At 40.5% G+C, this 27,338-nt stretch overlaps 1 protein-coding gene across 5 annotated transcripts in view; it reads right to left on the bottom strand.

Moving 5' to 3' along the window:
• Positions 1 to 27,338, bottom strand: part of STXBP6 (syntaxin binding protein 6) — a 253,110-nt gene that overhangs the window by 156,129 nt on the left and 69,643 nt on the right. The window contains exon 2 of one of the 5 annotated variants that reach the window (XM_019496215.2): positions 11,388 to 11,468. The exons of the other annotated variants lie outside the window; for them this stretch is intronic. Within the exon in view, the coding sequence (XP_019351760.1) occupies positions 11,388 to 11,415 (28 nt within the window). The 5' untranslated portion in view covers positions 11,416 to 11,468. The remainder of the gene's footprint in view (positions 1 to 11,387; positions 11,469 to 27,338) is intronic. 5 annotated transcript variants of the gene reach the window in all.

Below are 27,338 nucleotides of genomic sequence, written 5' to 3' on the forward strand. Positions count from 1 at the left end.
GCAGCCACAAGGTCACCTCTCAACCTTCTCTTGCGGAGGCTGAAAAGGTCCAGTTTCTCTAGTCTCTCCTCGTAGGGCTTGGTCTGTAGGCCCTTAACCATACGAGTGGCTCTTCTCTGGACCCTCTCCAGGTTATCTGCATCCTTCTTGAAGTGTGGCGCCCAGAATTGCATGCAGTACTCCAATTGCGGTCTGACCAGCGCCCGATAGAGGGGAAGTATCACCTTCTTGGACCTATTTGTCATGCATCTGCTGATGCACAATAAAGTGCCATTGGCTTTTTTGATGGCTTCGTCACACTGCCGACTCATGTTCATCTTGGAGTCCACTAGGACTCCAAGATCCCTTTCCACCTCTGTGCCACCCAGCAGGTCATTCCCTAGGCTGTAGGTGTTCTGGACATTTTTCCTCCCTAGGTGCAGCACCTTGCATTTCTCCTTGTTGAACTGAATCCTGTTGTTTTCTGCCCACTTGTCCAATCTATCGTCTGACTGCAGCTGTTCCCTGCCCTCTGGCGTGTCCACATCTCCCCATAGCTTTGTGTCATCTGCAAACTTGGACAGAGTACATTTCACTCCCTCGTCCAAGTCACTGACGAAGACATTAAAGAGTATCGGTCCAAGGACCGAGCCCTGAGGGACCCCACTGCCCACAACCTTCCAAGTCGAGACCGACCCATCCACCACGACTCTCTGGGTGCGACCCTCTAGCCAATTTGCCACCCACCGGACTGTGTAGTCATCCACGTCACAGCCTCTTAACTTGTTCGCCAGTATGGGGTGGGATACCGTATCGAAGGCCTTTCTGAAGTCTAAGTATACGACATCCACCCCTCCTCCTGTGTCCAGGCGTTTCGTAACCTGGTCATAGAAAGAGACTAGATTGGTCAGGCATGATCTGCCCGCCACAAACCCGTGCTGGTTTCCCCTCAGCATAATTTGTCCTGCCGGGATCTCACAAATGTGAGCCTTGATAATTTTTTCAAAGACTTTACCAAGGATGGACGTGAGACTAACTGGCCTATAATTGCCTGGGTCCTCCTTCCTCCACTTTTTGAAAATGGGGACCACATTAGCCCTTTTCCAGTCCTCCGGGACTTGGCCCATGCAACACGAGCATTCAAATATTCCCGCCAGTGGCTCTGCAATGATGTTGGCCAGTGCCTTCAGCACCCTCGGATGGAGCCCATCCGGGCCTGCCGACTTAAAGGCATCCAGTTCCTCCAAGTGACTCTGCACCATCTCAGGATCTACGCATGGAAGTCTGGCACCTTGCTGCTGTCTCTCTACAACCTCAGTGAGAGACTTGTGGTGTCCCTCGCTTAGGAACACTGAGGCAAAGAACTCGTTGAGGAGTTCAGCCTTGTCCCCCCTGTCTGTCACCAATTGTTTCTGCCCATTTAGCAGGGGTCCTATTCCTCCCTGGGCCTTCCTTTTACTCCCTATAGATCTAAAAAACAATTTCTTGTTGTCTTTTACTTGGGTTGCCATTCTCAGCTCCATGGTAGCTTTGGCCCGTCTAACTGCCTCCCTACAAGCACGAGCAGAGGAGGTATATTCGTCTTTAGTGATCTTACCTTGTTTCCACTTTTTATGTGCTCCCCTTTTGGCCCTTAGGCTGCCCTGGATTTCTCTGGTCAGCCAGGGAAGCCTCCTGGCCCCTTTCCCTCTTTTGCCTCGCTCGGGGATCGTCTTGCTTTGTGCCTGAAGGATCGTTTCCTTAAGGCACAGCCACCCTTCTTGGGCTCCCATCCCTTCAAAACTCTTACTCTGCAGTGCGCCCTTGACTAATCGCCTGAGTGCATTGAGATCAGCTTTCCTAAAGTCTAGCACTTTCACCCTACTAGTTACCTTACCCACTCAACGTCTTATGTTGAATTCTATTATTAGGTGATCACTGTCCCCCAAATGGCTACCGATCTGGAGGTCCCCTACCATGTCATCCCCTGTTGCCAATACCAGATCCAGTATGGCATTCCCCCTAGTGGGATCATGTACTTCCTGTGTCAGGTGGAGGTCCTGTACACAGGTTAGAAACCTGCCTGAGCGGTGGGACTTTGCTGTCTGTGACTCCCAGCAGATGTCCGGGTAGTTTAGGTCCCCCATGACTACCGCCTCTTTAGCTTTTATGGTCTCCGAGAGTTGCCTCAGGAGCCCCGTATCTATTTCTTCCCCTTGATGTGGGGGTCTGTAGCAGACCCCTACCACCAAATCCCTTTCTCCTTGCCCCCCATGTAGCCTAACCCACAATCCTTCTACTTCCTCAACCTTGGATTCTGTCTTGATGAGGGTTGATGTATATTGCTCACTGACTTAAAGCGCAACCCCTCCCCCTTTCTTCCCCGACCTGTCCTTTCTGTATAATCTATTGCCCACCTCCTAACGGACCCAACCGTGCCTGACTCCCTGCCCTCCCTTACTTCTCATGCCCTGCAACCCCTGTTCCCCCTGCCCCCCGTTTACCCTTGCGCTTCAGCTTTGGCACAACTCCTGCCTTGCTCCAGCCTTGGGAACAGAGAACACATTTGCTTCAGTTTCAGCCCCAGCCCAGCAGCAGCAGCGGTCAGGGCTGGAGCCACAGCAAGCTGCATGCCCCCATAATCTCCTACACAAATCCATGTTAATGGAAGGGAAAAAAGCCTGGTCTCAGATTTGTGCAAATATAGCAAGATCAGCTACAGGTTTGGGTGAAAGGTTTGGTTTTCTCATGATGTGGAACTTCTGTTATTCTATAAGCCTCTTAAAAGCAAACCCTAATCCATTGGGTCTGTGGCTCAGAGCAGGAAAAACAGCAAAACAAGAGTATCGACTCTGAATTTTAAGGATCTCAGTGAAGATCAGAACAGACACCAAAATAGTCACCTGTTTTCCTGGAAATATAAACTGTCTTCTCATTCTGTAGAAATCAGATTTGTTGAAAAGGAAGCCTTTGTTGATCACAGACAACAAAAATGGGAATGTCTTTGGAACGTTTTCCTTCATTATATGACTGCCTCTTCCACTACCCTATTCAGAAAACTTTTGTCAAGTCAGTGGTATTTTCTTACTCTGTATACACACTTATCCTCTCCCCCCCACAACCCTCATTCAAACTGTGCTCAATAATAACTAATTCACTTCCTAATAATCTAAACAATGAGAAAAAATGGAAGACATCTGAGCTGTACTACTGTATAGTAGACAGACTAAGAAAGGGAAGACAGACAGAAAATGAAACACATAGAAGAGGCCCTTATTAGGATGATCCAAGAACAGTGGCCATTTTGAAGACTGCTGGTGAAGAAATAAAATCAGTCAACCATGTTCCCTTCCACCCTTATCCTTTGGAAGGGGATAATCCCTGGTGCAATTAAGAATCATTTTAGATCATGCCTTTAACAAAAGGAGTTCCACTTTCTGTGACAAATTTCCCTCTTAATTTTAGTTCTCAAATACCTGCATTAAATATAATTTTATATTTATTTTTATATATACATACACGCATACACACACACTAATATATATACACACACACTAATATACACACACACACTATAACACACACTAATATATACACACACACTAATATACACACACACACACTATAACACACTAATATATACACACACACTAATATACACACACACTATAACACACACTAATATACACACACACACTAATATACACAGACACACTATAACACTAATATATACACACACACTAATATATACACACACACAATAACACTAATAAATACACACACACTAATAAATACACACACACTAATATATACACACACACACTATAACTAATAAATACACACACACTAATATACACACACACACTATAACACTAATATACACACACACACTAATATATACACACACACTATAACACTAATATACACACACACACTAATATATACACACACACACTATAACACTAATAAATACACACACACTAATATATACACACACACACTATAACACTAATATATACACACACTAATATATACACACACACTATAACACTAATAAATACACACACACTAATATATACACACACTAATATATACACACACACTATAACACTAATAAATACACACATACTAATATATACACACACTATAACACTAATAAATACACACACACTATAACACTAATATACACACACACACTAATATACACACACTATAACACTAATATACACACACACTATAACACTAATATATACACACACTATAACACTAATAAATACACACACACTATAACACTAATAAATACACACACAAATATATACACACACACACTATAACACTAATATACACACACAAATATATACACACACACACTATAACACTAATATACACACACACTATAACACTAATATATACACACACACTAATATATACACACACACTATAACACTAATAAATACACACACACTAATATATACACACACACACACTATAACACTAATAAATACACACACACTAATATATACACACACACACTATAACACTAATAAATACACACACACTAATATATACACACACACACTATAACACTAATAAATACACACACACTAATATATACACACACACACTATAACACTAATATATACACACACTAATATATACACACACACACTATAACACTAATATATACACACACTAATATATACACACACACTATAACACTAATAAATACACACACACTAATATATACACACACACACTATAACACTAATATATACACACACTAATATATACACACACACAATAACACTAATATATACACACACTAATATATACACACACACTATAACACTAATAAATACACACACACTATAACACTAATATACACACACACACTAATATATACACACACTATAACACTAATATACACACACACACTATAACACTAATATACACACACACACTAATATATACACACACACTATAACACTAATAAATACACACACACTATAACACTAATAAATACACACACACTATAACACTAATAAATACACACAAATATATACACACACACACACTATAACACTAATAAATACACACACAAATATATACACACACACACTATAACACTAATATACACACACAAATATATACACACACACACACTATAACACTAATAAATACACACACAAATATATACACACACACACTATAACACTAATATACACACACAAATATATACACACACACTATAACACTAATATACACACACACTATAACACTAATATACACACACAAATATATACACACACACTATAACACTAATATACACACACAAATATATACACACACACTATAACACTAATATACACACACAAATATATACACACACACTATAACACTAATATACACACACAAATATATACACACACACTATAACACTAATATACACACACACTATAACACTAATATACACACACAAATATATACACACACACTATAACACTAATATACACACACAAATATATACACACACACTATAACACTAATATATACACACACTAATATATACACACACACTATAACACTAATATATACACACACTATAACACACTAATATATACACACACTAATATATACACACACACTATAACACACTAAATACACACACTAATAAATACACACACTAATACACACACACACTAACACACTAATAAATACACACACACACTATAACACACACACACTAATAAATACACACTAATACACACACACACTAATAAATACACACACTAATGTATATACACACACTATAACACACACAACACTATAACACACACAACACTATAATATATTAAAATACTATATTAAATACCTGCATTTAATTTAAGCTATATAAATTATGCATAAAACAATGCTTCCCTATATACTATGCTGGACTAAAACTCTGGTAAACAAGGCTTAAATGGCAGAAGAATAATATACATAAAGTCCCACAGTATGTCCATGGAAAAAGTATCTCCCCAGCAATTTTCAATGTTGCAAAATGCAACCATTATCTCTCTCAGGTTTTAATTCTCATTGAATTCACCTATGCTAATATATACATGAATAAAAAGGATTTCTAGAAAACACTAGTTACATTCCTTGAAAAGACAAAAAATATCAATAGTAGCATTCTTTTTGCCCTTCCTTCTGTTTTCATCTTTCCTTGACTCTTAAATCACAAACCAGAATTCTACACACATTGTTTGGATATATTTTGAGTAACTAGAACTGTTTTTTTTTCCTGAGGGATCTTCCTCCCTTTCCCCCAAGCCTTTCGGTCACTCAGACATAGTAACCAGCTCAGGCTCAGCTCCACAGGGCAATAATGCCAGATCTCATAAAATAAATTTTGACAAAGCAGTCTCATTCTGAACATGATCTTTCATTTTAGCAAATTCCTGTCTGCACTTGGTAACAATTTATCACTTTTATATTCTTAGATTCAGTCTTCTGAGAAATTCTCCACTGCCCATATTAACTCAAAGGATTTATTTTTGATAAGTATATGTATCATGAGCAAAGGACTTATTGGAACATAAACTATGTTTGGAGTAGGGTTGAAAGGCTAAGAGTGAGGAACAGCAAAGAAATGCCTGTTAAAATTAAAACTTTTGACATAAGGTCTGACCCTTCACTGTTTAAATCTTACAATGTCATCTACCAAGTAACCCCTTTTAAAGCTGAAAAAATCCATTAAAAATACACTTCATGTACAAGAATGCGTGAAAAGTGGTTTGCCTGATAACATACAGCAACACTGGAGGAGTACAAACACATTTCAACCGCTGGAATCACAGTTCCACTTGTTGAAATGCATTCACAGCCCTTCAGCTAAAGGAAACATGGCCAGCATGGCAGAAATCTCTATTGCACTGAATGAGGATGAACTCGTTTCCAAATACAGTTCCTCAGATTAATGGAATTCTTGTACACTTACCCCATACAAACGTATCTAGCAATGTTTTCTGGCATCCATGCTCCTGTCCTCTCTCCAACTCTTCCCTCCAGGGAGATGCTCCGTGACTAGGGCTGCAACCCCTGACAGCTGAGAGGCTGGGAAAGCCTGACCCCACAGCTATACAGCTGTCAGGGGAAAGAGACCTGCCAGCATCGGACCTTCACCCCTGCCTTTTTCAGAGCCACCTGCCTTTTTCAGAGCCACTGCCAATCCTTGCTCCCACTGTTCTCAGAGACCCCTTGCACAGACACTGCCAACCCCTGTGCCTGGTATTCCTGGAGCCATGACCCCTCCACCCCCACTATTGACACTGACTGGCATGAAGGGCTGCAGGTGCCAGTTTGAAGTACCCTGAACCCCGCATTGCATTTCACTGCCCTCAAAAGCCCACAGCACCACAGGTAGGGCTGTGCAGGGGAAAAGCTTCCACAGCAGGGCTCGACTGCCCTGAGCTCTGGCTGCAATGGCAAAGCTTCCCACAACGAGAGCCCCTGCAGCCCTGAGGGCAAAACTCCCTCCACTGCAGCCACAGCCTCAGTTCTGGCTAGAGTGGTGGGGTACAAACTCTTTCCAAAGACAACAGATCCCCTCTGGGTCAGTTACGTGACAGCTGAAGGAGGGAAGGGGTGCCATTAGGAGCAAGGGCATGGTCCCTTGGGTCCACCAGCCAATCAGCCCCAAGGTGTGTCCTCAGCTTTTGTCACCAGGCAAACAGGGGAATTTGCAAAGCACACTGGGATGCAGTTTCTGGGCCCCCAGCTACCCCACTTTCCCTCTCCACCACCCCATGCTGTTAGTGATGCAGGCTGTGTGCAGCCAGTAGATCTGTGCAAACCGGCCAGTATTCAATTTGGATTTAGCCGATTCAGGGCACAGTGATCTGATTTGGCGATTCGGATCACTGTCCCAAATCGATTCAGCCACACTGGATTTGAAAGATTTGGCGCCGATTCAGTGAGATTCAGCCATAGACTATAATGGGGAATCACTAACACACCTATAACTTTGTCACTTTTTTGCAGAATTGGATGAAAACAGCAGAGATGGCAGCCCCTTCTGAGGACATGAAGTATGCCAGGTTTCACGGAGATAGGTACAGGGGCTTCTGAGAAAGCGCACCTCAAACTGTTGAAAGCAAAACTCATGTCACTTGTGCGTGTTAACTGGGTTTCTGGTTGTAGCCGTGTTGGTCTAAGGAACAGGCAGGCAAGGTCCTTCGAGTAGATGTAATATCTTTTATTAGACCATTAGCAGCATCACCGTGGTGATAGTGTTTTACTTCCTCGCCCTGGCTGATCTGCCTTCAACAGTGCTGTCAGGTAGCATACCAGGATCATCTGCCAACTCAAAATGATCCCACACTACACTACCCAGCCGCTTCTGGGTTGAAGGTGGGGATCCTGCCTTATCCCCCTCCTCAGCAGGCAGAGGCACAACAGGGGAAGCTCAGCCACCTGCCCCTACAACCTCCTCCAAGGTGCCTTCCAGAGAAGGAGACCTGCTTCTAGGGGAACTTTGAGGGGTGTGGAGCACAAACTCAGATTCCCCCTCCCTCCCCAGAATGTCCCTGGATATGGCACTCAGCTCCCCTGCTTCCAGATCCAGCTCCTCCTCTGGCACTGGGAGGTTCACCCTGGGAGTTGAAATTTGGGTGTAGGAGACTCATGCTGGTGCTGGTGGCTATTTCTGGTGTTAGTGGAGGTGGTGCAGGGACAGGTACTGATCCCACCTCCTTGCTCCCACTGGCAGCAGAAGACTCATTGCTGCCAGGAAAGAGGGTGTGTCTATGTTTGCGGGGGGGGGGGGGGGCAGGAAGAGCTTGCAGCTCTCCCCCTACCTCCCTGTAACCCCTCTCCCTCCCCTGCCAGAAGACCTGGCACCTACCCGCCTTTCCAACATGCTTCATAATGTTTGCTGTGCTAGAAAGTGTGTGTGTGTGATGCATCTAGTTTGCGTTTAATATATTACACACACACACATTAAACACATACAAGATATATGTGTGTGTAATATATCTGGTATGTGTTTAATGTGTGTGTGTGTAATATATTAAACAAAGACAAGATGTATTGCACACACATATATTAAAAAGATGTATTACACACACTAAACAGATAGAAGATATATTACACACACACACTAAACACATACTAGATATATTGTGCGCACACAAACATATCTTGTATGTTTAGTGTGAGTGTGAGCATGAGCAAGAGCAGAAGAGATGCTTTCCTGAACAGTGATGGATGACACACTGCCAGGGAAAACCAGCTTTAAAGTGTGGGGGGAAAAAAACAAAACAAGAACAAATAAGAGGATTTGGGGGAAAGAATAAGTTGACACAAATGGATAGGGATAAGTAAAGGGATTCTAGGCAAGGGTAATTAGTAAGGTGTATCCAATCCTTTACAAGAAGACAGACGAGCAAGAGACTGACCAGGAAACCAGCCGGTACCTTTGACACGTCGTTGCTTGCAGACAGACAACTCACAAAAGGCAGAGAAAGGCTTCACACAGAGTCTTATATGCTGTTTCTACTTCCCTCCCCAAGAACACTGCAACTGGAAGGGAACTCAGGGAAAGATTACAGTCACTGGCCAGCTACAGATGTCAGTATCAGAGCGTCCTCCCCCTCGCCCCCTCCCAGTTTCTGTTTCCCCACAGGACCACCTTCCGAATCACCGAATCAATTAGGATGCTTTGAATCTATTTGGAGCTTTTAATAGGTCTCTTGATTCGATTCGGATTTGAAGATTCAGCCGCCGAATCAGGCCCAATCTTCTCTGAATCAAAATCAGCAACCGAAGCTTCGCACACCCCTAGCAGCCAGCCCTGTGCCTGCTTGTCCAGCTTTCAAATGGTTTAAACTACATTGCTAAGCTTCACCTGGTTGGTTTAAACCTTTGCATGTGCCCATTTATGCAGATCACACCTGCACATATGTAAAAATTTCTGTAACACTATCACATTTTTAGTACATCATTCATCTGATATCAGAAAATGTCAAGTCTAAAGTTGTATGAAGCATACAGCTTTGACAACTTAAATCTGCATAAGGCTCTTCTAGCTTAATGGAGTCTACCTAACACAGTTCTTCAATGCAACTTTCATTACAATAATCCCAGTAGACTGCTATTTGGACTGTCCACTGTCATTTACTGTAATGGCAGATAAACAATTACCTAAACAATCTGCAAAATGGTAAAGTTAGAGTGCTCTAAAACCAATTGTATTAAACACACACACACACACACGCACGCACGCACGCGTGCGCATGTGCATCCATCCAAGTATTTAAAAAGGCCATCTGAACCCACTTCTGGTAGCCAGTTTAACAAAATAATTATCCTCTGCTTTTAAGATTTACATGAATTAAGTTACCCAATGGCATAACGTTTCTTCTGATTTTTGTGCTACAACCTATATCGTCTCTTCTGATTTTTGTGCTACAACCTATAGCTTAGAACACCAAAGAATCCAGGGGCTGGGTTAGGGGCTAAATGGGATCTAATCCCTAATGCCAACAATACTGCCTCCTGCCATGTCACACAGGATCAGAGAAAGGCCCCCAATCTTGGCATCCTGGTGCGCTAGAACTTTTAAAAACCAGGTGTACAGCCTAGCTGCGCACACTTTTTCTTTCTGGTATCCCAGGGCACAGGGATCCCTGAATCAGGAAGAGGCTTCTATGTACCAGGATCTTTAAAGCATATGTATGCAGCAGGCCAGGACCTGGGAAGCAAGGCACTTTAAAATGCTGGCTCTCTGCCACCTGACATTTTAAAGTGCCTTACACCTCAGCTCCCAGGGAAGTCAATCAACTTGCTTACAGGGCAAAGCAATCAACCTGATGGGTCACAAGGAACCCCAGAGCTCCCACAACCCACTATTTTAAAGTGCCTTGACCATGGGGACTTCAGGGTAAGGCAGGAAAGGCTGCTGGACCTGGGGGTTGAAAGGTTCCTGGAGTGGGGAGCTCCTTGGCTCCTTGCCACCTGCTCCTGCAGCAGCCCATTTTCAACATCAGGACTGGAGCTGTCCTGGTCCTGGTGCTGACCCCCTTCCCAATGCTATCTGTCAGCATAGAGGGGGTACCACATATTCAATTTATGGTAGCATACAAACTAATCATAAAAATGTTCCATATTCTGTGAAATATCTGTGTGGCTGGTGCACTACTATATGCCACCAAGACTGGCTGAAAGTGTGGCACTGGTACTATTTATTGACACAGTTAACTCATTAATCACAGATTCAATGTAACATGTGCAGAGGCTTTATCATAAACATGGTCTAAAAATAGGTTAATGTTTTCATTCATGCTAAATTAGTTTGTGGTTAGAAAAATCTCACTTCAAAACATCCTTATAATTCTTAGACAGCCATAAAGGTTCCAATAAAATGAGATTCAAAATTCTAAAATTACTTGTGATACGAGTGCTTATGACTTGCATTTTTTCTTCTCCTGTTCACTATTATCCTGGCCTATGCATGCTCCTGCCAGCATCTGTGAAAATTAAAAAGTGCATTTTAAATAGCTAGCTGTTAACACTTCCCTGTTGGATTGAACAGTGTGAATCTCAGAAGAAACGTGTACGCTTTCCTTCTGCTATGAAAAAGTATAAACCATAAGTAAAATACCATCATTATGGTGCAATCACATATTTTTTTACTCTATAACTTGAAGCTTGCATCAATATCAATAAACATAACATAGTGAAATCAAAGCAGAGAATCCTAGCACCCCCCTAATACACAAAAGGACTTGTACTGAAATAAAAAATATGGATTAGCACAATTTTTTCCCTTTAAAAGTAAGCTCAGTGGTAAATTAAATGTAATCATAACTAGACACAAGTGTAAAGAGTGAAAGAGCACTGTACTGATCAGCATCTCTTTCCAGGTGGCGTAGCAAAGCAACACAATTTCAATTCCAGGTGGGAGCTTTCTGTCAACAATGTGCATTATGATGGAGATGAAGATGGAAAACAAAGTTGGAGCAATGACCTCAAATGGTTCCGTTTGATTCCCGTTGCTGGGAACCCTTGCTGACATGTCATGGAGAAGTCTCAGAACACTGATGAGCTTGTTTGGGCAGCCAATTTTGGACAGAATTTTCCATAGGGCTTTGCAGTTTACAGAATTGAAGGTAGATGAAGGCCACATAGAAAAGTTGATTTTGCTCACAACACTTCTCCTGGATTTGACGTGCTGTAAAGATCACGTCCACAGTTCCTTGAGATGGTCTAAAGCTGCTTTGAGATTCTGGAACAATTTCTTCCACAAGTGGTAGAAGGCAGTGAGGATAGAAACGATGACTTTCCCAGCAGTGGCCAAAAATGAGATGCCTCAGTAGTTTCCCCCCCTGAAAAGCTCCTACCTGGAATTGAAATTGTGTATAGGATGGACAGAAGACCCTTCAACCTCAACAGACTCAAGTCCAAAGCAAATACCATGACAATATCCATAATGGAGCTTCAGTATGCGGATGACAATGCTGTTATTGCTCAATCTGAAATGGACCTCCAAACCATTCTTAATGTAGTCTCAGAAGTCTGAGAGTATTGGCCTAGCTCTAAACATCAGGAAAATGCAAGTCTATTACCAACCTGCTTCAAATGGAGAAACAAACCACCCCTCCATTCAAATCAACAGAGAATTGCTGGAGAACATGGATCACTTTGCCTACCTTGGAAAGTGTCTTTCATCAAAGGCAGACATTGACACAGAAATACACCACATGAAATGTGCTAGCACAGTCTTTGGACATCTGAGTAAGAGTATTCTTAAATCATGACATCCTTGCTGAAACGAAGCTCTTTTTATTGAGCCATTGTCATTCCAACTCTGCCATATGACTCAGAAACTTGGACCACATACAGAAGACAATCTCAAGAGCTTGGAAAAGTACCACCAGTGGTGCCTGCACAAGATCCTTTAAATTGGCTGGGAGGATAGCACTTAGCCAAAGCAAATTCCAACAGCATTGATCATCCAAAACCAACTTCGCTGGACAGGTCAAATTGTTCACATGCTTGACTCCCGCCTTCCAAAGAGAATCTTTTTCTCACAGCTGAAAGAAGGCCAGCAAAGTAGAGGAGGGCAAAGAAAATGCTCCGAAGACACCCAGAAGGCAAACCTGAAGAGGTGCAACATTGATATCAACACTTGAGACCCTTGCTCAGGACTGACCAAAATGGAAAAAGACTCTTTGGGAGGGACCTCAACACTTTGAAACAGCTCATCAACCAGCAGAAGAGGAAAAAAGAAACAGGCAAAAAACACCAGAACATCCAATGCAGCAACAGTGTCCATACCTACTGGAAACACCTGTCCTCATGGCAACAAGACGTGTGGATCTAGAATTGGGCTATGGAGCCACTTGTGGACTCACTATTAAGATCCTTAGAAGACAATCTTCCTCATTCACAAGTGACTGCCCATCATCATCATCAGTAAAGCAACACCTTTCTCTGATGCCACCTTCAGTTGGCAGTAGAAATCCTGCATGTCAGCTCTGAAAATTAAGCCCCATGGGAGCTTACTATATTCTTACCCAATCAAAGCAAAATTAAAAGCCACTACTTTATCTTCAAACCTTCTTTCCTATAGCCAAGGCTAAGAGGGCCTTTGCTAGGAGTTTATTCTGACATTAACTCAAAAACCTTGATTCTATCTTCTTCTGCCCCTCTTCCAGTGGGACTACAGTTGTAATACATTCTATCTTCCTGCCTTGTACTCTTTCACTTCTAAGCACTTACTGCAGGGGTTTCCTCTTGCGATTATTTTTGTTGTACATATCCAGTACTTCCACCCTCACTGTCTGGTACCGTGCCCATGTAGGAAAGAGTGCAGGTACAGTTTTAAACACAAGGAAGTGTTGTAATCTTACACAAAAGAACACTGCTAACAGATACATAGTTGCGTCTTCAGGAACCTCTTGAAAGACTCTCCAATATGATTCAGTTCTCTCTTTACTTAGCAATAATTTCTGGTAAGCAAAAAGTGTTGGGTACAGGGGTGAGTATACAGGATCATTTTCACCAGACAGTATGTAGCATATGCTCAGTACAACAGCATTACAAGATGTTTCCTTTTTACTTTTAAAGATCTAAATAGTGAAGACTGTTACATGAAATAGCAGCAGTGCCAGTGCTCTAACCCACCCCCCCCATTCTAAATTACGAACTTACAGTTTTAGACATTCACCTTAATGGCCTAAGAACTAATCTAAAGGAGATTGATATTTTATCATTTAGCCTTGCCACATGATTAAGGTAAAATAGATTTAATGGACCTTTCCTTCCTTTTATATTTATCTCAAACTGAATCTCTGAAACCAGATCTTGTTAGCTGCATTTTAAAACACGGAATTTCAAGGTAATTGAATTTCCAGTTGAAACCCTTTGAAATCTGTGGAAGTCACAGGGGATCTGAAATGTCAAAAGTTTCAACTTATTTACATATTATTCATGCAAACATTTTTTTTTTTTTTTAATTACCATGATTTGGGAGGAATATTTCCATCATGGAGACAGTTTGGTTTTCAGTTGTATAGCTAGCTCCTTACTAGCAACAATACATTTTCTATACTAAAGGAACCATATAAATAACCACATTATATCTTTAAAGCTCCTACAACTACCTATAGTGATTATTGCAAGGGTCAAGTGGAGCACCCACCATTATGGTAACTGGGAAACACTATTTAAGAGGAGGCATAAGCAATCTTAAAATACACAAAACAGACGGACACAAATCAATATGCTGCCTACATATTTTAAAGTCAGTAAGGCCTAGAAAAAAACTCCAGAAATGTCCTCTTGTTACTGACATTCACCATTCTCCAGCACAGACATGAAGCATTCTTTGAAACACAGTTTGACCATTTTGAACAATTGTAGACCAGGGCTGTCAAACTTATTCCATGCCCCAGGCCAGATCAGACCTACGAGGAGCCCTGCACTCTGTATCCAGACTCAGTGGCAGTGGAGCAAACTTGCCTTCCTGCCACTAAGGGCCACCTCTAATGGGGTCTACAGCCCTGAATTCTGTGGCAGGCCCTACCCCCAAATTCCTGGCTCCTCTGGGAGCTCCCATGGGCTGGAAGAAAGGGCTCCACAGGACATGTTTGATACCTCTGGTGTAAACCATGCATTGAGTTAGAGATAGTAAGAGAGTCCTTAAAGGAAGATGAACCTAGTTAAATTTGGGTAACAAACACCCTGCTTTTCATCTGGCAGACTACTGTTCAAAAGTCCAGGAAGCTAAACCCAGGCATAACTGTACTTTTATCAGCCCACCCACTCAGAAGGCTAGAAAATACATTGAGCCAGGTTACTTTTGTAAATAATGCTAGGTAAAGTCTTCTGCAACTGGCCTGTTGTTATGAACAAGGAAACATAGACAAACAAGGAAGATGGATAAACTGACTGGCCAGACAGAATTAAAATAGCAATAAATGAACAAATTGGCTATGAAGAGAGATGATACCCTTAAAAAAAATGCCTGAATCTTTTGGAATACAGAATATAAAATAAATTTCTCCACCATATACCAGTAACTATATTTTTACACACTTCTAGAATTTACTTCTGGACAATTTAGCAGTATTCATAGCCTGACTAGAAACACAAATACTTAACCTGCGGGAGCGATTATCCTTGCCCATGAGGGATCACCAATGAGAAATGCAAAAGAAACGTAAGACTTGACAGAGGAGGGTCTCTTACAAGGTTTATTTGTACAATCATAGAAAAGTTTGAAGAAGGCTTCAATATTCTGGTATACATTCCATTACTCCTTGTGATACTCTAATTTTTAGGCGATTCATAATTTTAAAATTAACCTTTACATTCAAATTAGGAATCCATTGAATTTCCCTGTCACAATCCAAAATGACAATCCTACATATTTGCATCATCATTCAACTCTCCACTTCACCTGATTTAGTTTCAAATTTGACATCTTTTATAGTTGTTTTAATAATGCTGTTGTCATCATTTCTTTTTCTTTGACTCTCACTTTGATTGATGACTGAAGTGCTTTTCAAAAGACCATCTTTTGTTTCTTTTTTAAAAGAAAATTCAAGTAAAATAATTCCTATACAAGCTACAGAATTAAAAAAAATTTTTTGTCTGAAATGTTTAAATTTCATTTCATGTTTGATCAGCATGGTTTTCTGTGCTTATCAACATATTAATCATCAGAGCCCAGAACAAGTAAGTTTATCTAGGGTTGTTAAAGACCTTTCAATTCCTACACTTTAGCAGCCTGGTTCCCGCCCTCCCCTACCCCCACCCCATTTTTCCATCCCCCCCTCCCTTATCTTTTGAGAAACATCATTTTAAATAAGAAAGAGACTGTGCAAGGAGAGCAAAGTTTGATCATTTTAGGACCATATATTGCTACCACAAAAGCTGGCTTACTCTCAAAGCCTTTCTTAAAACATTTTGACAAAACCCAATTATGCAGCTGAGGAAAAGCAAAAGCAAAATCTGACAATAGAAACCTCTCCAGAAAACTATTTGCAATTTTTTCACTGTTTGATCTCAGAGACAGTTGATCTCTGCCTATTTATTTCCATTACTCAATTCTAATCAGTAAGATAAAAAAGCCCACAGAAATAATTTGGCCACAGCACATAAGAGTTGCACCTAGAATTCCCAATAGTGCCAAGATATGACATGAAAAATCCACTTGGTTACCTTTGTTCTTTTGAGAGATTTCCTGATATTATTCACACAGAGCCAACTTATTAGCAGACTCATTTAGATCCAAAACATCTCTGCCAATGAATCATTATGAACAATATATATTGCACATTACCTTTGGAGTTTAGCAACCCATAGGAAAAAGTCACAGCATGAGAGAGTTTCTGAATAGGTTTCCTTTTACCTATGTACTGTGGTAATTCAAAATTTATGTTCTGGTCATACCAATTATGTCTCAGTAAGAAAAGATGATAAAGCTTACTTGCTTCATGAAATTCCACATTATCTTAAATTCCTACAATTGATACAAATGCATTTTAGATACCGGATACTTTTTACACATTGGAATCATACCCAGTGAAAATGTAATTGCTGTAAATTCAAGACCCTTAATAAGGCTCTTAAGATAAATTACAGTACTAGATTTAGTTTTATAAATCTGCAATGTACCACAAAATAAGCAAGAAAGAAAAAACAGTTACCTTCCAGACCACAGTCATTTCTGAAGTACCTATTTAATTGGAAAGTACAGGATCAATTTCTTGCCTCATTTAATAGTGATTCCTTTTTAGACTCAAGGCACCCCTCGAAAAATGACAGCTCTTAGTTTTCATTCTTTTTTTGACAACAGAAAAATAACAAAGCAATTTTTCTGTTGCCAAGAACTCAGACAGACCACACTATGGATTTCTGTTTATAATCTCTGGGTTTATCTTGTGAATTAATGTTTGTATCACATCATTGTATGTCACTCCATGGCACCCTTAAAAGGATCTCAGGACACTCCAGAGTTTCACAGCACCCTCATTGAGAATCACTGACTCATTACCATCATTTATCAACTCTTCCAAGTAACTGGTATTTGCAACAATATAGCATCAATACATATATAAGAACTAAAAATTATTTTATACAACATAAGGTTGCATTGATAGTTGAATATTAAATTACAAAAGATGAAAAACCTGGCCCCACTGAATTCAAAGGATTTTTTTTTGTAATTGTACTTCAATAGGTTAGAATTTCTCTCTGTCAATTTAGAGTTTTCCCAAGTCACAAAAGGCCTCCCACTAGTTCCAAATACAGCATTTCAACAGCACCACAACAAAACACAGAACACCTATTTTTTTTATATTCAATTCTCCTACTGCTAATAAATAGCACCAACAAAGATGGTCAAAAGTCAGAATTGCCTTTCCATAGGAAATTCTATTCTATTTCAAAATAAAAGGTGGGATTTCCTAAAAATCAATCTAAGTGAAAAGAAAATTAAATGTTTTAGCATGAAAAAAAAGGATACATTGTGCAATGAAAACTGACCCTGGAAATCCATTGCTAAGGATCCCAAGCTTCGTGTCAGCCTGGACAGATAAGGACGTGAAAGACTATGTTCCCCAGGCAACTAATTCTGTTTCAAGGAGTCTAGAAGCTCTAAAATTCCCAGAACCCCACCAGGTTTCCAACAAAATCCTGCCTGGGTAGAAAATCTGTCAAAACCAACATGCTGTCACATAAGCTTCTTGTTTCTCCTAATAAATATTTTGCAATGCAAATCTGTTTGTTTGGAAAAGTTCTGACCAGCAATGCCTGGAAAATGACCAGAAATGTTTTGAAAGGTTGTGAGTATGTACTTCCTTTTTTTCCCCCCTAAAAGGTAGCACAATTTATTTTTTAAACAAAATATTTATCCTTGTAATCCATTAAATTCTGATCTAACATGAAGAAATATTGCATCTTCATCAGTAGAATAGGGTGTGACCATTCAGGCTAATTTATTAGGTGCTACCCTGCTCTCCTTTCTGCCTGACTTCAGACCAACACAGCTATCCACTACCACACTTCCCATCAGCAAGACTCTCTCTCTCTCTCTGTGGTAATACAGCAAAAGCTATGTTAACCGGCACTTTATTAGCTGGAAAAAGCTCTATTAACCAGCATCTGAGGGGTGAGGCAAAAGCGAAACCGGAAGTACCACTTCCGGGTTTCGCCACCGCTGTGAGCAGAGTTGTTACCACTTCTTTGGCCCACAGTCCGGACAAAGCAGCCTGAGCAGGGCAAAGCATTCTCTGCAGATGATCCTTTAAACGATAACAAATAGCAATAAAACTTATACGTGGCATTTTTTTTAATTCAGTCAGAGAGGTATTTTATCAAGATAGCAATCAGCAATTCGGCAGGTTAGGAAATAAGCTTATTAAAAGAAAAGTTTTACATATAGAAAGAGAATTAAAAAAAACAAAAAACCCCAAAACCAACCTAAATTACTGTACATTTTGACAACAGGAATAAATACTGCACATAAAATTTAGGAATAAAACTTTACTTTTAGTCACTCCCCTATTTTTCCTCTCCCACCTTTCCACCAATTTTCAGTCTTTATCATTTAGACAACTAATAAATCAGGAAAATTCCTTTAAAATATCTATTAATATAACGTTAAATTTCAAAGGCTAGCCATAGAAAATGAAAAACCCCAAAGTCATAGTAAAAAAAGGTTAAGCTGTATATCTAATATTGGCTAAGGGTGATCTCAGTTAAAATAGTACCATTTTGTTTTAAAGGAAAAAAAAAATTCTATACTGAAATTATTTGTAGACCAAGTTTAAGACTAGGACAGTACATTCATATCTGGCACCTTATTAAATGTATACATTATGAAAATAACAGCTGATCCTTATCCACAGGATTACAGATAGAAAAATTATAGTAAAAAGGTTAATGATAAAGAGAACCATGGTCCTGTAAATACTCAATTATGGATTTATTATTTCTTGGCTTCATTTAAGGCAACATTATCTTATTTATTTTACTTGATAAATAGATGGGGGTTAGGCCAAATGATCTTTTAGGTCACTTCTATCCTTATGATTCATAAGCACTTTTATAAAAGCAAAGGTTGTTGTAGAAACTTGTATTGTCAGACAAACCGTTTTGCACTCAGGAAAGTCCAGATCTATATACTAATGATAAGGGGTTAGAGATTAGTTTCCATCTAGAAAAAAAAAGGCTCTTAATATGAGAACAGAGTCTCAGTTTGCACATCCTGCCAAACAAATGCCTCAATTCTTAAATACTTAACTCCATCCTTTGATATTTCTAAAAGATAAAAAGAATAAACTAATCCCCCTCCTTCCCCTGGCACTCTTTTTGTGGATTTAAAAGAAGACAGTAGGAAATGTTTTGACTATTGCTTATTGTGCAATAAAAATTACAAATAAACCTTTAAAAATTACATTTCAGGAAAAAGTAGTGCTTTTTCAAGTCTCTTGTGATCCAGGAGTACAGAAATGTATTAAAAATGTCCCAGATCCTTAATATAAAAGCCTGCTGGTTTGTGCAGGCAGGTTTTGCTCCCTGAGGAGCTCCTCCCAAATAAAGGACAGTCTCTGAACAGCAAACCAACTAACAATGAACACAACCAAACCCTTCTGCTTGGTGCCAGGCCCGAGGAGGGGAACCCTGTGGCTCTGACCCCAGAACACCAGTCTGACTTCTCCTTGGTAACAAGCTTGCTCTGCTTGCAGCTTTATTCCTGCTTGCAAACTGTTCCTCAGCAGCATTTGCTGCTTTCTGTTCTCTTCCTTTGGGTTGCAACTCCTAGTGGGACACTCCCTCATTATCCAAATACCTGCAGCTGGATTCTCCCAACAGGCGTGACTGTTTTCTGTGAAATGGGACAGACCTAGTCATTTCACAGACTGCCTGGTTAAGCAAATGAAGAATGCCATCATTTAAATTTAGCCAGAGAGAGGTGTAGCCTGGATAGCGATTATTAAACAGGCTTTAAAATAAGTATCATAAATACTGGTGCTTTGAAATCCAAGCAATGATTTGTGCATTTCTAAAGAGTATATTGTAATTATAAACCTGTGCCACATTTTTGTAACCAAATTCTGAGACGATAGGGAGGAGAGAGAGAAGCAGCTTTGTTAGCCTAACCACAAAGGACTAGGAAAGCAATGAGGTGACAGTCAAGGCCAGTTAGAGAACAGGGAAAGACAACACCTCCCTTTTAAAAGCTGCAATTTCCACAAAAACATCATTCTGACTAACTGACACATTCCAGGATCAGTGAAGAACTGATTTAAGGTGGTTCCAAAGGATGCCAGAAAGATCAAGAATATTTAAACTAGGCAATCAGCAGATGTCTGCTAGAGTTATTAATATATATATATATACTTAGAGCTGAACAGGGAAGAACTGAGAAATAGAGAGCATAACAGATTTGAGACACAATCTTCCCCGTGTCCACTCTCCACCTAGCAAGGGCATCAACTCCTGCTCTGCTGTAATGGGCTCTCTAGGACTCTTCTTCTGCCTCACGTAGGGCTGGGCAGGGGCAGGGCCAAGCCCCAGGACCCAATTCTGGCATGTGGTAGTGAGACCGGGCCCCAAAGCCCAATTCCAGCATTCAAGAGCAGCGCTGTATCCCAGAATGTAGGACCCCATCTGGTCTCCATACCAGCCCCACACTGCTCATCTGCCCTGCAGGGCCAAAAGCTTGAGCCCCACTGCACCACACTATGCAAGATAAAATGTGAAATCCCCTTATCAACATTTCAATTATTTCAATACCACGCTTATATGCAAGAGCCAGAGGAAAAATTCCCAAACACTTGGATGCTAATTCTAACTTAACAGATGCTAACCAGATCATTGTACGTACCGTCTCATACATACCACCAATCTTTACAGGATGTCTCTCCATTCCTAGTCCTTCCCCAAGAGTTCTCTCTTTTCCTCATGTCTCTTGTAAATGGTATCTTAGGGTTCTGTTGTATTAAGGCTCTCTCCTTGTATGGCAATCTCCCACCAGAGTGGGTGCTGATGCCCAGAAACATAGTCTCACCACTATGTCCAATATCTCCTAGTGTTTTCCCTGAAGCAGCATAATTTCATCCCAGGCCTTACTAAGGATTCTTTCTTAAAACACTGGTTAGCCACATGTTTTAAGCAAATGAAATATTCAATATTTAATGAATAATGGTAAATAAGAAGTTACCAATCTTTTCATGGACTTCTCAAAGTATTAGAACTTGCCTAATTTAGAGGAAATAGCTGTTAAAATATGCATGCGTAGAGGCTACTTTCTAGTTCATCTGTCTTTAACCATAAATCATCTTTAACTAGATTACCTAACAAAGCAACAGAAAACAGCAACCCCTCTTTACAAAAGAGAACAAAACACCTGTCAATTAGAGGTATTTATATACTACTGCTAAGAAGTTTGCTTAAAAAAAAACAAAAACCCTTGACTTTTCAAAGAGCAGACATCTAATTTTTAAGTTCAGCAACTGATTTAAAGTAGCTACTAGGGTTTTCCCTTAAGTGGGTTAAACATATTTCATCCGCCAAAAACTTAACCACTGAAGATGTAATATGTATTTTTTTTTTCAAAAGTAATTTTAGATATGCAGGTTACTAATCCAATGCATCAGGGTTTTCTGCATTTCTTTGTATCAATATGCCTGTATTATAGATAAGTAAGCAAAAACAACATTTGGAAGTTGAAAGCCTTTGGGCGAATTCAGCTTTCTAAATCCATCTTTTGTAAATCTCTTTCAGAAAGAATGTATTTTATTTACACACTGTGGAGCAGTTGTCTGATATAAGAATAGTTTGGTGATGAAACTTAAAAACTTCTCACTAGATTTGTTGGGTGCCTGTACACGAGCATGGATGCTGCTTCAATGCACTGTAATTATAGCACATCCAAGCAGACTCGATTAATCAAAGTCTGCTGGAGCACAGCAACTACTGCGCTCCAGCAGCCTCCCAAGTCTTGTGTATCAGTGTCCCCACGCTTTAAAAAGACATCAGGGGCGCTAGAACTATGGCTTGTCAAATGGGCTTCAGTTAAAGCACCCCTGCCACCATTTTGAAGCACAGGGATAATGATATACAAGAAGCTGTGGCTCTGGGAACCACTCTAACATGCCACCCCTCTACCCCCAGAGCACATGTAAAAGTGAAAACTAACACTTACTACTGTTACCTGGTTTCTAGACAGAGTGATATCAGTTAGTCTTACTAAGAAGAGAAAGACTATCAGAGTGCCATTGTATTAATATCACTATTGGTTGCTATGCAAGTTCTTAATCTGGAAAAAAAATGCTGGATCATCAATTGCAGGTAGCACCACCCTCTGAGAGGACGTAGATAAATCTGGTCCCCTCAAGTTTAAAAGACAATCAGGTTCTTAATGGGATTTCTTATTATTCACCTAGACTCAACAAATAAAACAAAGGAAAATGTTTCTAGACATAATTTACCACGTTCTTAAATGTTTCAGAATGTTAGGATAATTACTTATCTCAAACAACTGTAAAATGATTTTACATTTAGTCTGTGTTATAAGAGGTCTAAGAGGAATAAGAAGTCTACATAGCTTCAAAGACTACACAAAAAGCCTGAAATAAATGGGTTGTTCCCAAAACAGACTTTTGGACTAACTGCCATAGGGCTGGTCTTGTCTTTATCATCTAAGGTCTTGACTCTACAATACTCAAGTTTCCAACAAATGATGGTTTTCTATGAGACTGTTTTCTCTAGTAATATTCCACAATTCTGTTGCTGCTCATAAATTAAGGCCTTCCCTTCGTTGCTAAAAGACTGGGGCTGATCTCAAGGGGGTGCAGTGGCACAGTAACACCACCTTTTCTGATCATGCAGCAAGTAAAAATTTCCCCCTCCTTTCCCCTCCATAATCAGAAGCACATTCCATTCCTTCTCCTCTCCTCCTTTGCTGCCACTGCTTTTGTCCTCATTGTCCTAGGGGTAAGGAGATCTCCTGCCCCACTGCAGTTCAGCTTAGGAAAGTAGCAGCGCTGACAGAAGGGTATTCCCTGCCAGGGTGAGGGGGAAACTACCCACCGGCTCTGCTGTCACTGCCTTGGGTTAAGCCCAACCTTGTGCAGCCTGGATGGAGTAGGTCAGGAACCTACTCTTGCCCCTGGGACAGCAGGGACAACGTAGCAGCAGGTGGGGTGGGGTAAAAGGAGAGGGGACATGCTTCTGAGCAGGGAGGGGAAGGAGAAGGGGAGTTGTCAGTGCTAAAGAAAGTCTCCTACAGCTGCTCTCGTGGTGAGGTCAGCCTGCCCCACTGCGAGTGAAGGGCAGGAGGGAAGGCTGGGAGCAAGAGTGTAACCACCCCTGCAGAACCAGACACTGCTCCCACACCAGGCTTTGCAAAATCCTGGATCTTCTTCAGCTACAAGAAATAAGGTTTTCTTTTTGTTCTTTAATGTAACTAAACAGAGCTACCATAAGTAAAACATACAGGAAAGACAAGCAGTTCAATTTTCCCATGAGATGTAGGTAAAGTAACCAGTACAGTTGACCTGGGGTTGACTACTCCAGGTTTATTTCTTAAACCTGAAGGCAAGCATCTCCAAACCATACTTACAAGCTGTACTAGGAAAGGTACATCTGTCATGTTTCTCTGAGCCCTGGGCACCAATGGTGCATGCGGCAGCATCAGTGGCTGCGCTGCCACTGGCAGTGACTGGGCTGGCAGCGCACACTTATTTTTGTGCCTCCAACCCTTAACTCTGCACAAGGGGCTGATTACCTTACGTGGTCAAACTTTTACTTTATTTCACAGTTTATCCTTAAAAATGTAGTGGAGAAATTTCTTATTTTTCAGGTCTCAAACAATGGGAATTACAAGGGAACTCCTCCATACCTTTTTATATAGACTGATAAACCAATTAAAAATAACCCCGTTCACCTTCAATAATAAACAATAAAAGCATTTGAATAGGTCTCCTTTCCTTAGGCTGGTTTGCCATGCCCCTTGGGTTAATGTGCAAAAATTTCATTGCATTTATACTCTTCAGGTTTTAGGAAAATTCTATACCTAGATCATCTTGGTTAACTAAAAGATGCAACATTTCACCTTTTCTAGCTAGTTTTAAAAAATCTGTCAAATAAGATTTGCAAGTTTTAAATAAGAGATCAGAAATCCTTTCAGTAAGTGATTTTTCAGACAGACCGCAGCTTCAGCAATATCCCTTTATCAAGAAATCCTAGTATTTAGATTTCAAGATTTGCTATAGCACTGAAGAATTTTTAAAGCTGAAGGAAACATTAATAACCAAAAGTGTCCTAGTTAAATGTGTCATTTTATAATAAAGTGATGCATAGCAGTTAGCTGCCAAGTTGTAACCTTCACGCTATACTTCTGGTTTAAAAAGATATTACCAACAAGCAACTAACCCCCAGGCAATTTAACAAGACACCAGATGGGAGTCAAGTGGACACACACAGTGTAATGTCTTGATACTTGCAGTAACAACACAGAAGTCTAACTTGACCTGACAGTAAAAAGAAATTAAAGTAGTAATTCTAGGGGGAAATCTCTGTTGTTGTAGATGAATAAGAATGAAATTGTGATTAGAAGAATGTCACGAACATCATAACTAGAAGAAGGTCAGCCTGTGTTTTCCCCCAAATCCGCTTTCTTTACAAATGTAAGGCGTGATGTGGAGGCGGGAGGAGGGAAACAAAAAAACAAAATCCCTCTCATAAATGCCATACATTAGTCTGTCTTTTTACAAAAAAGAAGCCTGACAGGGTAAAAAGGTATGCATGTGTACTCCCTTACATTTTGATTCTGGTGATACTTTTACCTGGTGGGAGAAGAATTACAAAGACTAGTTCTCAAAATTTTCAATTTGTTGGACCTCCTCAGATCCTCAATCTCATCTGCTCAGAACACCCACATTCACATTACACACATTCCCAAGTTTTGGGGGTGTTGGTTGTTGCCATGTTGGTCTAAGGTAGTGGTCACCAACCAGAGGATCTGGATCCACCAGTAGATCTAGGAGCCTTTTGGAGTCGATCCAAGACTGGGGTGGGGGGGCTGAGTGCCCGCATGCATGCACATGCGTGCCCCATCCCAACAGGTCAGTCTGTGGGGGAGGAAAGGGGCAGGGGCTAGATTGACACCCCTGTGGTGAGGGACAATGCTGCAGAGGTAGAAGCAGGGGTAAATTGTGTGGGGCCCCGACTGGGTGGGACTTACCTGCTGGGGAGGGGTGCCCCCAAATAATTTTCTCTCCCTCTGCCTCAATCTGCCCCCCTTCTACCCTCACAGACTGACCTGCTGGGCAGAGAAGGGGAGTGCAGGGGGGGCTGCGCATGGTAGATCTTGGGTTGCTTTCAAATGCCAAAGGTGATCTCCTACTTAAAGGTTGGAGACTACTGGTCTAAGGACAGAACCAGATAAGGTCCTTTGGGAAAATGTGATATCTTTTGTTAGGCAAACGAAATAGTTGGAAAATTTGTTCTTTGCAAGCTTACAGACACAAACACCCTTCCTCAGACACAGGGAGAGTCTGCTGTTGTTGTGTGTTCTCCCAATGCACTGGCATCCTTTTTAACACCATAAGCCAAGCAAGGCATTCATACACCCCCAATACTTAGTATGAGATTCATGAATGAGCACTACTGATTTGGATTGCACATAACCTTCAGAGTATGAACGTAGTAAAATTCTCATCAATGAAACACTCTTCTGAGGAAACCCACCCCCTGCAAATATCAATAGCATAGATCATACAATCACACCCAGCTATGTATAAGCATATTAAATGGATTATTCTGGATGGCATCAAAAAAGTTGCCTGCTAAAGTGAATTCTGTAATAAATAATAAATAAAATAAATAAATAAATAAAAAGACCGAAACAATCAATAGGGAGATTAAAAAAAAAGACAAGTCAGACCCCAAACAAAAAGTAAACTGCTTCCTACTAACACGATCTGAACAAGGCCTCAAGTTTTTGAAAGCTCTAATGTGATTCAGGCTTTGAACTCCCACTTATGAAATAGACTCAGGCACTTATTAGCTTAAATAGTATTGAAAGTCAGTGTTCTTTAAGGCTTCTAGGTGCCTGATCACTTTATAAATGGGATAAATTATTGTGGAGTCAGTTTTTCAGTGTCCATGAAGTAGATAAGCAAGCTGAATTGAGGAAAGTTCAGAGATTTGGGAAAAAAATTTATCAGCATGCCGAAACAAAATTATGCAAAATAACTTGCAGATATGGACACGATTTAAATATATTTAGATGACTTGTTTTCAGATTGGAGCTTATGACAACAACATCCAAAAGTGAAGCTCAAAGCTGTAACATGATAATAGAACTCTTTCTGAATAGAACATTAATCATGTTACTGCGGTCAATCTTCCAAACCACAATATGGAATACATTTCCACATAAACAGAAATATCAGCCAGCACTGATGGAAATAATCACTTCCCATCCTGAGGTGGGTAAATTGGGATGGGGACCCACAAGTTACATGAGTGGTACGAATCCAATCTATGCTAAAGGTAGTGCCAAGAAAATCATTGCTCTCCAGTACTCATCCTGACAACCCATGTGAAGCAAGTTAGTCTTAACCCACTGCCAATAGCATTAAAAGAACCAAAATGCAGGTAGGACAGACATTGAGAAACTCTGCAGGAATTGCCTCTAAGATCTTGATTTAAATATTAGGTAGATCATGATGTATATCATACATAGTATAGGTAGTTTTTATAGTATAGTTTTAGTATAGTTCTATAGTATAGGTAGCTTTTCTTCACCAACCTGCTGTATCTATTCAATAGAAAAGAGCTTTTCAGTTTCCGATGCCATCACGACGAAGCATTTT

Source organism: Alligator mississippiensis, chromosome 2 (assembly GCF_030867095.1).
Source record: "Alligator mississippiensis isolate rAllMis1 chromosome 2, rAllMis1, whole genome shotgun sequence".
NCBI classification, from domain to species: Eukaryota; Metazoa; Chordata; order Crocodylia; family Alligatoridae; genus Alligator; species Alligator mississippiensis.